Source organism: Oryctolagus cuniculus, chromosome 5 (assembly GCF_964237555.1).
Source record: "Oryctolagus cuniculus chromosome 5, mOryCun1.1, whole genome shotgun sequence".
Taxonomy (NCBI): domain Eukaryota; kingdom Metazoa; phylum Chordata; class Mammalia; order Lagomorpha; family Leporidae; genus Oryctolagus; species Oryctolagus cuniculus.
The window spans coordinates 102,712,951-102,729,063 of record NC_091436.1 but is presented as its reverse complement, the minus strand read 5'-3'; the positions used below and the strand labels follow the sequence as shown (position 1 = coordinate 102,729,063).

Below are 16,113 nucleotides of genomic sequence, written 5' to 3'. Positions count from 1 at the left end.
TATAAGCAATCTAAATCAGGTAACCTAAACTTATTTTTACTGAGCCTCTGTATTGAAATATGAATCTGTAGCAGTTTCGTTTTCTAGGCTATTAACTATGTAGGCAGGGGCATATATAACCTACATTATATGACTTCTTTAAGGCAAAACTCCCCACAGATTTTCATGATAGTCAAAATAATTAAACTCAGCACTCTCACTATAATCTACAAGGCCAAGCACATTTTGGCCTGCCTACCAATCAACAAACTTACTTGCTCTTTTGTCAGCATCTGGATTTCTTACTCTTCCCTCAGCAAACCCTATTCAGCTTTGTTATTGCTCTCCCCTCTGCAGAAAGTTCTTCCTCAGATTTTGTGTGGCCCATGGACTCACTTGGTTCAGGTTTGTGCTGAGGCTTCTCCTGATATTTCTGTCTAAAACTGTACACCTTTCTATATTATCTCCTTGTACTTCTTTATGTTTCATAATTCCAATCACTATTCATAGGTCATGCATTTACTTATGAGATATGTAATGAGGATAACAGAATGAAGATGATAAGAGGAGGTACAACCAAGCTGCCTAGATTAAATTACTAATTCTCACTCATTTGTCTCACCTGAAAATAGGACTACTTCAAAGATATTTTGAAGATTAAGTGAAGAAATATGTATAAATTGCTTTGAATGATTTCTGGCCTATAGTAAGAGCCTTGTGTTATCTATTGTTATTGTTCATACTGAAATATAAGCTTCATGATGACAAATGTTTCTTAATTAATGAATGATTCTGTCTACCTGCCTGCCAAAATTGGGGTGAATGTCCTATAAAAATACAGTGGAATTTCTTCTGAGCCTTTTGGCTAAGATCAAGTGTAAAATACAATGGAAAGTTGGCAACTGAACAAATGAAAAGCTACAAATTAAGTCATAGCATGAGTTCTCTATGATTGAGAAAGCTCAGTTGGTTACTAGAGCTTTATGTATGTATATATTTATGTAGTAGATATTTAAAGGTGCCAGGAACAATAAGCATTTGGAGTTTCTGCCCAAGAGGTTCTTCTCTAGAAGGGAATAGAGAAAAAGAAGAAAACAAAGAGAATTGGCAAGAGAGCCACAGTCAGGGCTTGCTGGACTAAATGCAGTACCTTTCCCAGGAAACCCTAACTTTATTGTGGGAAATGTTGACACTGATGGGAGCTAAGGGAAGGTAGACTGATAAGAAAAGAGTTCAAATTACTTTTATTCAATTACTATTTCAAGTGACATTGGCTATTAAGTTTAAGGAAATGAAGAAAAAATATTACCAGTGTTTACTTAGCAGTATATCCTTAACTGTCCCATTTTTGAAGATCATCAAGACATTTTCCCAATATTTCAATCAATTGTGCAATGAAAAGCATTAGTAGGCTGAAAAATGCTTTCTGAACACATTTAATCTAAAGGCTAATGAGGATTATCCAAGGCTCAAAAGGATCAAAGAGGACACATGTGTCTAAAACATGTTAGTGCAGAAGTGTCCATTGAAAGCCATCCCTGTTTTGGGGGGCGGGGCTGTTTTATGATAGAGAGTCCTATCTTATTGATGCGAATGTATGGACTTTTTCTGTCCATATTTCCTGCCCATCATTGTGATTCCTCCTCCCTGAAGGGATGCCCAAAAAGAGTTATTAAAGCTGGCACTTTTGGGAAGGAAATTAATTCTAACTTCCTCTCCCTGGATTTCCTAAGCTCACCTATAACCATTTGAATAAATCTATCCAGAAATCTGTGCCATGAAGACAAGATCCAGCTCTCTCAGTTATCTTAATACATTTTCCTCTAGCATAGTATGTAAAACAGTGACAGTAATTTTTGCTGAATAAAATGTACTCATATCTTTTTGACATGGTTTCTTTCTGGCATTTAAATATCCAAATGAATTTAACTCATTAAATTCACTTCAAGTAATTGAGAGTTACATGATGAAATTTTTTCAATTTCAAGATTAACTGGCCTTTATAGTTAATTTTATGGATCCTCTGGAATTCTCTTCATGTTTCAGGAAGTTATTGAATAACTGCAAAATATGTTTATGGATTTATTTGGCACTTGTCCATTCAATCCTTCACAATGAAAATACAATATATCCTGTGAGAATATATCTTCTAAAGTGTGCAGCTCAAATCCTGAAAATATGCTCTGTGTCCTCACATTAGTTGAAATCTTGACATAAGAAGTCATTAACAGTTTGTTTATTAAAATGCTGGCTGGTAATACTGAGCTTTATCCTCTTTACCTGGCCTAGATTCTGACTTGTCTGAGATGAACCTGTTTTCTTTTTAATATTTCTAGTAAATAAGACACTACCATTGTATATCTACCCTAAATGTAAAAATGTTAGAACTAAACATCTACACTCAAGACACATTTTGAAAGTGCTTGAGTTTGGAGACGAGGAAGCCCAGTGTCATGACTGTCAACAGGAAAGCAGTGTATATGGTGGGGTTCCCCTTCTGCGGTCTGGAAGCATGCCTCCTGTGAACTTCCAAATGTGGAGGAAAGAACACTTTCACTAGTCCAGCTTTGATCCTCTTAATGTGGCACACAGAGATATTAAAACATACTGTGGCATGTTCAAGAAATTGTTTAGCCATACCCTACTGCTGCCCAACCAGTGATACCAAGATGAATCATGTGCTTTGGCAAAGACTAGCGATGACAAGCCTAGAAAACAGATCCAGAAATCAGGACTGAGACATGGTGGCTTGGCGAGATGGTTCAGGGTCCAGGCAGATCTAATGGGAAGTTTCATTTGGCCTACAGAGTCATGGGAGGGTGTGAGGTGAGGGCAAGCAGAAATCAGGCCGAGTGGCAGATTTTTTAAAAGTCCAAATTCTAAGCAAATGTGACACTTAAAAGTATGCCTTGATTATAAGAAAACAAGAGAATGTCAAGAATTATAGCATCAAAATAACCTAAATTGTGAATAATCAGGATACCCATTTTAGTGAAATGTCATCATTTATTCAAATTACTATTTATTCCATTGTTGGCTCAGAGGGGATTAGACAATAATGTCACAACAATTTCTAACTTGTTTTAGAAAGTCACAGCAGTTCCTGGTAGGTTCCATCCAAGGATATGGAAAGAAAGGGGCAGAGAGATATGGAAACTGTGCCCTGAGCCCAATCTTGCTGAGCAAAGCAATAGCACGGATTCATCTTTCTTTAGCTCTAAACTTGTTTTAAATTGTTTGTTGATACTGAATTACAGCCTCTTCCCCTGTCCTTACAAGAGCCACTTGTCTGATCCCTGAAGTAATGAGACCTTTATGACTAGCATTGTTGCTGTCATAGATGTATTTTTAAATATCTATTAAGAAATAAAGTGCACTTGGGTTATTATGCATTCCTCACATAAGTATCCCATTCCCATTTTTGCACATATCATTGATTTCTAAATGTGGTGATTCTTTACAACATCAGTCATAAATCTTATTTCCGTTCATAATATAAAAAAAGAAAACCAAGCTTCCCAGATAGTCTGTAATGTTTTCCTGTGTAATTAACACCTCATTCACAGTTGTGTGTGCCAGTCAAGGCTCTGTCTCCCCTTCCTTGACATTTCCTTGAGCCTTGTTCAGGCTGAGCTGATGCCTGAGAGTGTGTGAACTATACACATGGAAACAGGGAACTATTTGGGAGGAGCCAGCTGTGTGTTAGCAATACCTGGCAACTTATAAAGACTACTTAGACATGTGTTTCGTCTTGTGGGTTTGAGGTCTGCATACTGTCCTTTATTTAAGTCTGTTTTCACTGTAACTTCGTCTTCATCATCAACATTGTCAACAGCAAAAACCATCTGTCAGATAAGTAGCAATAGGCCATAATTTGCATTCTTCTCTTCTTAAAGCCCCTGAAGGGGCCAAGTGTGTATAAGTCAAGTGTCTAATTTAAGATACATGTGCTCTCATACTGCAAGTTATCCTGGGAACATTACCTTTACTGTTGAAAATTTGTAGATGTTATCTATTTAAGTCACTTTTTTTCTGACAATAGTGGCCTTGTACACCATACATGAAGTCATTATATCATTCAAATAAAATTGTGTTGTCATAGAAACCCCTTATCATTTTTTAAATTTTTATTGAAATATGGCATGCATTCAGAAAAAATTATATATAATAAAGATACAATTTGAAACTTTTTCACAAAATAAATACACTCATTTAAGTAGCACACAGTTCAAGAAACAGAACATCACCGACCATCTTCCATACCCTCTTTTATTCTTTCTTTCTGTTACTCCCCACCCCAATGTGGGTAACTCGTTACAACTTCTAACAGCATAGATCAGTTTGGTTTTGTTCTGCATACAAATTGATCAACATCATATTCATAGGAAACATCTATATTGTTATACATCAAACACTTGTATTTATTTCCATTGCTGTTATACTATTTCATTATATGAGTAAATTATAATTTGTTATTTTTATTTCTACTTTTAATGGCCATCATGATTGTTATTTTAAATTTCTTTTTGAATCCAAATGCATTGGGGCTGATGTTTGCCCTCATCTAGTTGGGGTGCCAGTTAGTAAACTCTACCACATCTGAGTTAATATCTGGGTTCATATCTGGTTGTGGTTCTTGTGGTTCTTAGCTTCTTACTAATGCAGACCTTAAAAAGCAGCAGTGATGGATCAAGTAATTGGGTCACCAACACCCACATGTGAGACCTAAATTGAACTCCTAGATCCCAGCTTTGGCCTGGTTCAAGCTAGCCTCTGCCATTGTGGGCATTTGGGCATTCCTGCAAATGGGAATCAGTCTGCCTGTCTCCCTTACTTTTGCCTCTCCATCTCTCTCATAAATAAATAAGTTAATTTTTTAAAAATGTATATCCACAGTTAAGTGTTGACCACACCTTTTTAAAAGCTGTAAACTATATATTTTAGAAGATTTCCTTGAAATATTATCAAACATTTTATATGAAGAAATTAAAAAATTGGATAGAAGATTATAGACGGGCATGGAGGAAAGGTTCTAACATTTATTAGTATTATTACCACCATATTACCAGACTTTGTGGTAGGAATTTTTTTGCAATTGTAGTAAAAGATAGATTAGCATCAAATTTAACAACATTACCAATATATAAGTCCAGTAATATTGTCTATCCACATGTTTTGAAAAGGTCTCCAGAACTTTTTCCTCTTAAAACATTGAAACAATTCCTTTAAAATAACTTTCTGTTTTCCCCCTTCCTTCAGTGCCTCAGAACCACCTTTCTACTTTCTGTCACTGTGAATTTGACTATTTTTGGTCTCTTATATAAATCACACAGTATTTTTCCTATCATGGCTGTTTTCTTTCACTTAGTATAATGTCCTCAAGTCTCCTCTATTTTGTAGCATGTGACAGGATTTCCTTCCTTTTTTTAATACTGAATAAAAATTCCATTGTATATTTTACCCCATTTTTTGTTTATGCATTCGTCCATTTGTTCTACTTCTTGGCTGTTGAGAATAGTGCTGTGCTATTATGGACATACCAACCCAAATGTCTCTTCCTGGTCCTGCTTTCAATTCTTCTGGGTCTGTACCCAGAAGTGGAATTTCTGAATCAGGGTAATTCTATCTCTAATTCTAATTTCTAATTCTAACTTCATGCTGTTTTCAATAGTGGCTTCATTTTTACACAGTCCTGCTAACATGCACAAGTATTCCAGCCTTTCCGAATCCTTCCCAATACTTATTTTCTAAATCTTTGTAGTAGCCATACTCATGGGTATATGCAGTAGAAATTTTATGAATTTCCTTTTTTAAAAGTTAATTTTACTTAGAGCCAAAGAGACAGATGAAGACATGAGAACCAACAAGGGAGCTCCCTACCTGCTGGTTCACCTCTAAATGCCTGTATCAGCTGAGGCTGGGCCAGGCCAGAGTTAGGAGCTGAAGGTCATTGCAGGTCTCCCACATGGGTGGGGGGGTCACAGATACTCATCACCGGCTGTCTCACAGAGCCTGCATTACCAGGAAACTAGAATCAGAAGGAGAACTGGGAAGTAAACTCAGGCACTCCAATAAAGGATGCAGGTATTCCAACCATCCTAACCAACAGGCCAAACACCCATCCTGATCTCCTTTGTAATCCTCCACAATCCTGTTGCAAAGTAGAAGTAAAATTTTATGGTAGGCAGGAATTCCATGGAGTCCAGGTTCTTCTGATCTTTACAATAAACACTTTATTCTCAAAATTTCACAAAGTTCTTTTTGTTCTGAGCTACAATTTTTTACAGGCTATAAGGGGCTCAATATAATTGCTTGACTTTATATATATTAAATAAATTAGCTTTAGAGCAGTGATTCTCAAAATGTGGTCCCCAGCCCACGAGCTTGATAGACATACAAGTTCTCAGATTTCACCCAAGCCCCACAATCCAAAAACTCAACACTTTTTAACAGTCTGCTAAACCAGCCCCTACGGTGATACTCATGCATAGCCTGGTCAGAATACTATTGAGTATAGATCAGTAGGCAGGCATCTAAGTTATTGTCCAATAATCTTTGTTGCCAATTAGGAAGTTGACATGTTGAGCCCCTTGATGTTTCCAGGGCAACCTGATAGAGTAAATCTGTATGTTGTGCCTTATTACCCAATTGTCAGGCAAGTGTAAGATTAGCCTGATTGTACTAATGCTCGAACAATAGATTTCACTACATTTGGAGATTTACCCAGACTCTAATTTGTCACAGTTGCTTTTTATTTTTTTGCAGAGATAATTTTAATCTACTCTATAATCAGGTTTAATTCACCACTAACCACAGCATTCAACTAGTAAAAAGTAGAAAAACCAGCCACCCTAACCAAAAGGACTTCTCCCAGTTTAACAGTTTTCTGAATTATCTGCCAGGATTTTCATCTCCAGTCACATCCGAGTCCTCATTTTTTGCCTCATTTTAGAATGGCTCTAAAGTGAGCCTTGTAATATAAGGATTGAAATAGCAGGGGACAGAAATGGAAACAAATGCACAATAGCCATTCCTCAAATGAGCACTGCAATGCTCTCCACAGGCCTGCCATCAGCAGCTCCTAAACCCAGGCCCTGACCCGAGGTGTCCTCGTCCAGTTCCCCAGAGCCCCGAGTGGAAAAGAGCAAAGATTCGCAGATTACACTTTCCCTTGAAAGTTAAGGAATCTGATTTTAGTCCAAGGATAATAGTTTGTGCCTCATGTCCTGACATAATTACTAATAATAAGACAAAAAGATTGTCTTAGATTAAATAATAAAAGAGTCAAACTACCAAAAATCTACCATAACTCTTAAATACATGTTTGCCTATCCTTAAGCCTTTTTATAAGTGAAAAGAGAAAAAATCTTTAGAGGGGAATAGGAGGTGGTGCCACTGGGCAAATGTTCTGAGCATTTGGGGCCCTCGAAGGAGGGAAATGGACAAGTGGGTTAATTCCAGAGCAGAAGAAAAATGGTGTCTGAGAGTAGGCTAGGAGCTTTATATTGATAGAAATTGCAGTCCTCAACAGCCCTCTCATACCCCTGCAGTTCCCACTTTTATTTCTCATCCATCCTTCCCTCTACTGTCCTGTCAGGGCCCCCTCTACAGGTCACTGAGACTTAGCACTTAGTGGACTTTAAAGTAAACCCTTTTCTGAGAATATACTTGGTGTCAGGCTAAGAAAAATGTGACTGTGTTGCTTTGTGAAGGACATCTTTTAAAACTGTTCAAATAGGCTTCAGGGTATTACTAGAAATTCAAGTCTAAAAACCAGGCTTAAGCTGAAAATTTGTGCTAGTTCAAGTGATCTGCATACAATGTGTCTCATTAACTAAATGACCTTCAAAAGTATTTTACCTGCATATGCACACCCGGGCAAGGACACATATACAAAATCAGCTTCCTCTCTACACTCCTCTGCTGTACACATTCAGAAGACTCTGAGAGGCAACTGACTCATATGATCATGGAAATTGGCAGAGATGCAGATGCAAGAATTTAGATGCATGCCCTTACAATACCCAATGTTGGAAGCTTTTGACTCCTCATTTTACACTGTCAGTATTATGTTCTTATATCTCACCTGGTTACTCTTAAACATGCACTCTGACAGAGTTTGATCAATAACCGGTCTCAATTTCCCCACTTCCTGCCCAAATCAATTTATATGATCCCTTTGGAGAAAAGGGAACATAAGCAAAGTTGGTCCTGTGGTTTAACTTACCTCATCCTATGGCATGCTGAAAGAAAGAGCCAATTGCTTAGATACCATTGATTCAGTTTTTTTGTGCACCTGTGAATTAATAAATGACAGTGCTTTGTCTAAGTAATCACTGTATCATTGATTACTCCTGACAGGCTAATTGATGTATATTTACTAAAAGATGGAATACATTGATTTCCAGAAAATGTAAACTCAACACTAAAAAATGGTGTATATGTATTAAGTACACAGAATATTAAATTATGTATTCATTCCCATCTTACAGTTCCATAAAAGAACTTCAAGGTTTAGGTCTCTAAGACAGACAGTAAATAAATACACTAAAAATAATTCTGTTCTTAGTAAATTTTTTACAAATCTATTTTGTAGATGTTAACTAGGGTTATTTATGGAAAAGGCTGCTCTGTTTATATGAAGCCCTTTGTGGTATTACCTTAGTTTGCCTTCAGAAACTGTGGATATATTTCTCACCCATTCTTACCATATTTTTTGCTTACCTCCCAAAAATTACCCTGGCCTTAGACTTCTGCTCTACTCCAAGCCTAGGTGAAAAACAGAGATTGAGTAACTTTGCCTGACACTTTCAGACTAAGAAAATTAGTGAATGAAAGGGCCCTTTGTATGTTTAAGCTTACACTTCTCAAAAAAATAATCATTGAAAAGATCAACCTAATACTTTTAGTTTTCAAATATCAATAAACTTTAATATGTACTTGTGTTAATATTCTATCCATATAGTGATTAAATAATTGTTAGTAATGATGAAATTGAAAAATATATGCTTAGAAATACTTATCATTCAAAATGAATGTTTTCAGTACTTGTGCTGTCCTTTTTTGGAAAAAAGTTTAAGAAAATAATTTTGTAATAAATAGATAAATGCTTTTAAATGATATTCACCACCCAGTTACTTAGAGATGTTAGCACAAAACTATCTTTCTCACTCCCACCACTGAAATTTAGCTATTTGTAAACTTGGGAGTTCCTATTTGGTTGCAATAATGAGGATTTATGTGAAAGAATTACACATTAGTTCACCTACAAAGCAACTTAACCATCCAAAGGCAAGAAAAGAACTAGTGCATACATGTGCTCATATAAAATATATACTAAGAATAAGACTTAGGGAAGTGCTTTTCAAATTTTAGCAAGCATAATAATTAACTGGAGTGGTTTTAAAAGTTCAGATCAAGACTCCCATCCCCAGAGATTCTAAACTGTTAAGTCTAAAAGGATGTGCAAAAATATTCAAGTTAAAACCCAATCCCATCATCAGTGTAAACCCTCTTTGATAAACATCAACTCAAGATAACAGATGCCTTTATAATTGTATCTGAAACCACAGAATCATCAGATAAAATGCCAATCTTAGATCATCTTTCAGATACATTTTATTGCTTTGCTAGAGTATCAAAATAAGTAGATAGCTCTTGAAGGTCTACTGATAAAAGTTAAGATTTATTTTTTCAGGTACCATGTCTACATTGTGCTCATTAGCAATTGGTGCACAACTTTTAGAATTCATTAATGCTTAGTGAGATGGCATTGGTACATGCCACCTTGATGGGATTGAATTGGAATCCCCTGGTATGTTTCTAACTCTACCGTTTGAGGTAAGTCAGCTTGAGCGTGTCCCGAATTGCACATCTCTTCCCTCTCTTATTCCCAGTCTCATATTTAACAGCGATCACTTTTCAGTTAAGTTTCAGCACTTAAAAAGAATTCTGTATTGATTACAGTATTCAACCAAAAGTATTAAGTAGAACAAACAAAAAAAAATACTAAGAGGGTAACATATCAAGTTGCTCATCAACAGTCAGGGTGAGGGCTGATCAAGTCACCGTTTCTCATAGTGTTCATTTCACTTTAACAGGTTTCCTTTTTGGTGCTCAGTTAGTTGTCACCTATCAAGGAGAACAAGTGGTATTTGTCCCTTTGGGATGGGCTTATTTCACTCAACATAATGTTTTCCAACAGGGATCACTTTTCAGTTAAAATATAAACACCTAAGAATAATTGTGTGTTAATTGCAGAGTTCAACCAATGGTATTAGAACAAAAAAAATACTAAAATGGATAAAGTATTACATTGTGCATCAACCGTCAGGACAAGAGCTGTGATCAATTTCTGTTCACAATTGATCATAATGATAGGACTAAGAACCAAAGGGATCACATAAACAAGAATAGTGTCTGCAAATACTAGCTGATAGAATAAAAAAGGGAGAGAATGATCCAACATGGGAAGTGAGATACACAGCAGACCCATAGAATGGCAAATGTCCTAAACAGCACTCTGGCCTCAGAATCAGCCCTTAAGGCATGCGGATCCAGCTGAAAAGCCCATGAGAGTATTTCAGGCATGGAAAGCCAAGACACTCTGGCAAAAAAAAAAAAAAAAAACCCTAAATGAAAGATCTCCGCGAGTGAGATCCCAGTGGAAAGAACGGGTCATCAAAGAAGGAGGTACCTTTCTCTGAAGGGAGGAGAGAACTTCCACTTTGACCATGGCCTTGTCTAAAAATTATCAGAGTCAGTGAACTCAGGGGGCTTCCATAGCCTTGGCAGCTCATGACAAGAGCCTAGGTTGATTACTGATGCCACAAACAAGAGTGTCAATTTGTTAACTCAACAACAGGAGTCACTGTGCACTTACTCCTCATGTTGGATCTTTGTCCTTAGTGTGCTGTACATTGAGATTTAATGCTATAACTAGCACTCAAACAGTATTTTTCACTTTATGTTTCTGTGTGGGAGCAAACTGTTGAAATCTTTACTTAATGTATGCTAAATTGATCTTCTGTATATAAAGAGAAACGAAAATGAATCTTGATGTGAATGGAAGGGGAGAGGGAGTGGGAAAGGGGAGGGTTGCAGGTGGGAGGTTCGTTATGGGGGGGAAGCCATTGTAATCCATAAGCTGTACTTTGGAGATTTATATTCATTAAATAAAAGTTAAAAAAAAAAGAATTCATTAATGCTTAAAAATAATGTGGACTTGGAAATGTTTTTAGTATTTTGTTCATTTTTACTATCTTTGATGTTGCCACTTAATGTTATATTAAAATAGAATCACAGCTTTTATCCATTTTTTCTTTTGTTTGAAGGGAAGACGAGGAAAACCAGGACCTCCAGGAAAACCGGGACCCCCAGGACCACCTGTGAGTAAACCATAGGATGACTGTCCCTTTGGAGTGACCCTCTTTATTTCTATGTGTTTACTCAAGGTTTACTTTACTCCCCTGTGAATAATCACTTTATTCTTTCTACTGTTTAAATGAGGATTTCAGTACCTGGGTGAGTAATTTGTTTTTCATAAACCATACCCTCACTACTGCAAACCAAGTGAGAAGGGAGGCCAGTAGCTGTCCATACAGTTTACCCACTTCTTTATTACATGGTTAGGAATAAGTGCACTGCCTCCCTGGATATCCCTAAACCAGGTGTCCAAATAGATGAGTCCTGTTTTGAATCTATATGACCTCCATTTCCTGATTACTTTTTTTTTAAGATTGATTTTTTATTTATTTGAAAGGCAGAGTTACAGAAATAGATCTCTCTCCTGCTTGTTTACTCCCCAAATGGCTGCAATGGCCAGGGCTGTGCCAGGCTGAAGCCAGGGGCCCAGATCTGCTTCTGATCCTCCCACATGAGTGCAGGGGCCCAAGCACTTGGGCCATCTTCTGCTGCTTTACCAGGCACATTAACAGGGAGCTGGACTGGAAGTGGAGCAGCTGGGTCTTTAACTGGTGCCTATATGGGATGCTGACATCACAGGTGACAGCTTAACCTGCTATGCCACAACATTTCCTTGATTTCTTAACATGAAGGCTAGTAGTAAGACAGATATCTGGAGATGCGCATTTACTTTCTTGATTCAAATGGTTTTGTTAGTAGAATTTCACACTATGTTGTTGACAAGATCTTCTAACCAGTTATCTTACTACATTATTCCAAGTTTCTAGAAAAAAAAATTCCATTTGTTTGTGGTTCTGTTAAATCCTTAACCCACCAGAATCTTGTTTGCATTCAAGCTACTGTACTAACACTACACTCTCTATGTCACCAATAGTGTCTTAATCACCAAATTCCCTAGGCACTTTCCAGGTTTCATCTTACTTTACTACTACACAGAAATTTGCACAATTGAATGGTCTAAACTTGAAATTCTCTGTGTTCTTAGTATTCTGACATGGATTTTTTTTCTAACTCTAGGAGCATTCTTTTTATCCCCTTCATCAACAACTTCCCGTCAGTCTGCATTTGTATTTTGGATGGACTGAAGAATCCCAGTCTTTTTCATTCCTGCTGGGTTATACATCCCATTTCTTGTCAGTCTCTACTTGGAGGTCTCCTATGTACTAAAAAATTAGCAGGCCCAAAACTAAGTTCTAAAAATAACACTAGATATTTTTTCTCTCCTTCATCCTCCTTATCAACCTAGAATATGTCAATATTACATCCAAACAGCTCATGAATCCCTCTCTTCCTCTCCATCCTTCTCACCAGTGCCTTAGTGAAGTTATGTCTATATGTTTAAAGCCATCTAAAAGTTGTTCTCCTTCCTATACCTTCTCCAAGTGGAATAATACCTAAAAGCATAACTCTGACCATGTAACTTAAGGCTTTATATCTAGAGCCTCAAGAAAGATGGATGCCATATGCCATTCTAGGCTCTTCATGGTTTGCCTTTTCTGCCTTTGCCTGTTCTCCTCTGTGGCCTTCTTTATTTTGTAATCTATAACATAATCTTCCCTGCCCTTCCTTTGCATGATTTCTGGACTGTGGCATGTGGTTATTGAATGTTTAACAAGTGAGTAAGCAAATGAATATAGCTTATAGATAAGAAAATGAAGACCAAATAAGTGACATTTTAAAGAACAGAATCCTGCACTACCACTGAAGAGCTCTGGACCCAATACCTTGGGAGTTTCTTAGAATGTGGTCATATGCTAAAAATGAGCAAGATTACTGTCTGTGTCATTGATTTCATTTCACTTTAGCCATTCAAGTAGATTGCCTATTGACAAGTCATTGGTGTTAATTAACATTGAGTATAAAATCAAGAGGGAAGGGAGATGAAATTGGGTATCTTGGCATCCAGTCTTTAAAAAAATCAGCTTTGTTGATGTTTATTCCCTTTTTTGCAAAACAGAAAACATATTGTAAGATTTTCAACAAGGCCGGCGCCACGGCTCAATAGGCTAATCCTCCACCTAGCAGCGCCGGCACACCGGGTTCTAGTCCTGGTCGTGGCGCCGGATTCTTTCCCAGTTGCCCCTCTTCCAGGCCAGCTCTCTGCTGTGGCCCGGGAAGGCAGTGAAGGGTGGCCCAGGTGCTTGGGCCCTGCACCCCATGGGAGACCAGGAGAAGCACCTGGCTCCTGCCTTAGGATCAGTGCGGTGCGCCGGCCACAGCGCGCCGGCCGCGGCGGCCATTGGAGGGTGAACCAACGGCAAAAGGAAGACCTTTCTCTCTGTCTCTCTCTCTCACTATCCACTCTGCCTGTCAAAAAAAAAAAATTGTCAACAATTATTTTATGCTTTAAGGAAGAAAGCTGGTGAATGCTAACAGGCAAGATTAGACCTTCATGTAGTTTTCTAGAAAAATGATGCTGCTTTTAAACCTGGGTGATTGTTGTCTCACAGGATGAATTTGAATATAGAACGTCTTTATGACAAATTTTCCAGATGTCTAGGAAAGAATTACACTGAAAAAAATAAGAGAATTACACTGAATTCTGAAATAAGTTCTCAACTATTGATCAAATGAGTTTACTAAAGATTTAGAATCTTAAGAAAAACATAACTATCTGAAAGGATCTGTTACATTCAATTCCACAAGTTCTAGTTTATTGCCAGAGTATTTAAAAGTGAGAAGTGTTTACTTATTTCAAAGTTTAAATTTCAATGGTAAAATCAGCTATGGGTTTGATCCATAGTCCTTAATTAAATCCTGAGTATATAGTATTTGAAAGAAAAGTGGTTTATTAACTTTATAAAATATTTATAAATACTTATATTATAAATTATATATATTTACATTTGAATATATATATGTAAATATATAATTTAAACACATAAATAATTTATATTATAAATTATGTATTTTTAAAATATTTATAAATATTTGAAAGGCTGAATTACATACATAGAGAGAAGGAGTGACAGAGAGAGAGAGACTTTTCATCTACTGGTTCACTCCTCAAATGGCAGCAATGACCAGAGCTGAGCCAGGCCAAAACAGGGAGCCAGGAGCTTCATCTAGGTCTCTCATATGGGTGCAGGGTCCCAAGCACTTGGACCATCCTCTGATGCGTTCCCAGTCATTAGCAGAGAGTTGCATCAGAAATGGAGGAGCCAGAATTCCATATGGAATGGCAGTGTTACAACACCAGCTCCTACTAACATTTTAACATAGTAAAATACCCAATTCGTTAGACTAAAGAAATGAGGGACAATCTATATTGAAAATAAAATCATTTACTGGATTCTGTCCTGGTTGCTCCTTTTCGGGTCCAGTTCTCTGCTGTGGCCCGGGAGTGCAGTGGAGGATGGCCCAAGTGCTTGGACCCTGCACCCGCATGGGAGACCAGGAGGAAGTACCTGGTTCCTGGCTTCAGATCGGCACAGCGCATAGACCACAACACACCTGCCATAGCGGCCACTTGCGGGGTGAACCAATGGAAAAAGGAAGACCTTTCTCTCTGTCTCTCTCTCTCTCTCACTGTCTAACCCTGCCTGTCAAAAAAAAAAAAAAAAAAAAAAAAGAAAAGAAAAGAAAATCATTTATACATGGATCAGCTCTTTTGTAAAATGAAAGTATTGGGCTAATCATCAGCTCATTTTCTATTTAGGAATTATAGTTTCTGAAAACTATCTTTCTGACTCTGGGACTCCTCTAATTGATTGAAATATCTTTTCTATAAGTATCATCAAAACTTCACCTTGGGGTACAATGTTCATCAGCCATTCTGTTTTTTGAAGTTGTTCACATCATAGGTTAAATAGATGATGTGCATTTGAGTTTGCTGCAAAAAATCCTATGGAGCACCTATCCGTACTTACAAAGCTTAGTTGAGGACAGCATTGAAAAGAAAGGAGAAATAATTGGCTCCCTACATTTCTCTGTGCCACCTTCATGTTTAATTTTTCTAAACATAATGTACTTTCAAAAGAGAACTGCTATTTCCCAAATGATTAGAAGCAAAGAGAGCTTTTGCAAAAGCAGTCTTTTCAAGGTCATAATAATGAACATTTTAAGAAAATAAACTCATAAAAAAGTCTAAGTGTTTCTAATTCACATTGTTCAAGAATTTCACAAATATTTATTTAGGGTCCTACTATGTGCCTAACACTCTGTTAGGAGCTGGCTTGCAAAAACTGAATATGATATGATCCTTGTCTTCTGGGAGATTCAAATCTAATTTGCAGAAGTGTGAATGGAGGAGGAGAATGGTTAAAGGTGGTTTCCCTCAGGAACTTAGAGCAGAAACTAGCAAATTGAAGAAGTTTCTCCAGATAAGGAGATGGAAAAGAAGGGGTAAATGAGCCAGGTATTGCTGGTGGAATGAATCAGTCGCCGCAAAAATATAGAGTATGGAATCTCTGGAGATTGGAGACAGGACAGGTAGGCAGCTTCAGGCAGGTGAGATATACAGCACTCAGCCAGCGGCGATGAAATCAAGCCGGGGAGGAATCCTGGCAGAATTTGTATGAGGGCTCATAAGCTATGGAAGCTATAAGAATGCAGGTAGAGTTCTAAGCTGGAGTCTCATGACCAGATTTCACCGGGAGGTCACTCGAGTGCTAGATTAAAGCTAGATTAAGGATATAATAAGCAAGATTCATTGTAGCTATCATAGTATAAAGGTAAAAGTTCATTGACAATGGCATGAAAAGATGTTTA

At 37.4% G+C, this 16,113-nt stretch overlaps 1 protein-coding gene across 2 annotated transcripts in view; it reads left to right on the top strand.

The window, feature by feature from the left end:
• The window catches only part of COL19A1 (collagen type XIX alpha 1 chain), a 415,341-nt gene that overhangs the window by 250,023 nt on the left and 149,205 nt on the right, over window positions 1–16,113 (top strand). For both annotated transcript variants that reach the window (XM_051855527.2, XM_051855528.2), the window contains exon 17: window positions 11,313–11,366. In XM_051855527.2, the coding sequence (XP_051711487.1) occupies window positions 11,313–11,366 (54 nt within the window). The remainder of the gene's footprint in view (window positions 1–11,312; window positions 11,367–16,113) is intronic.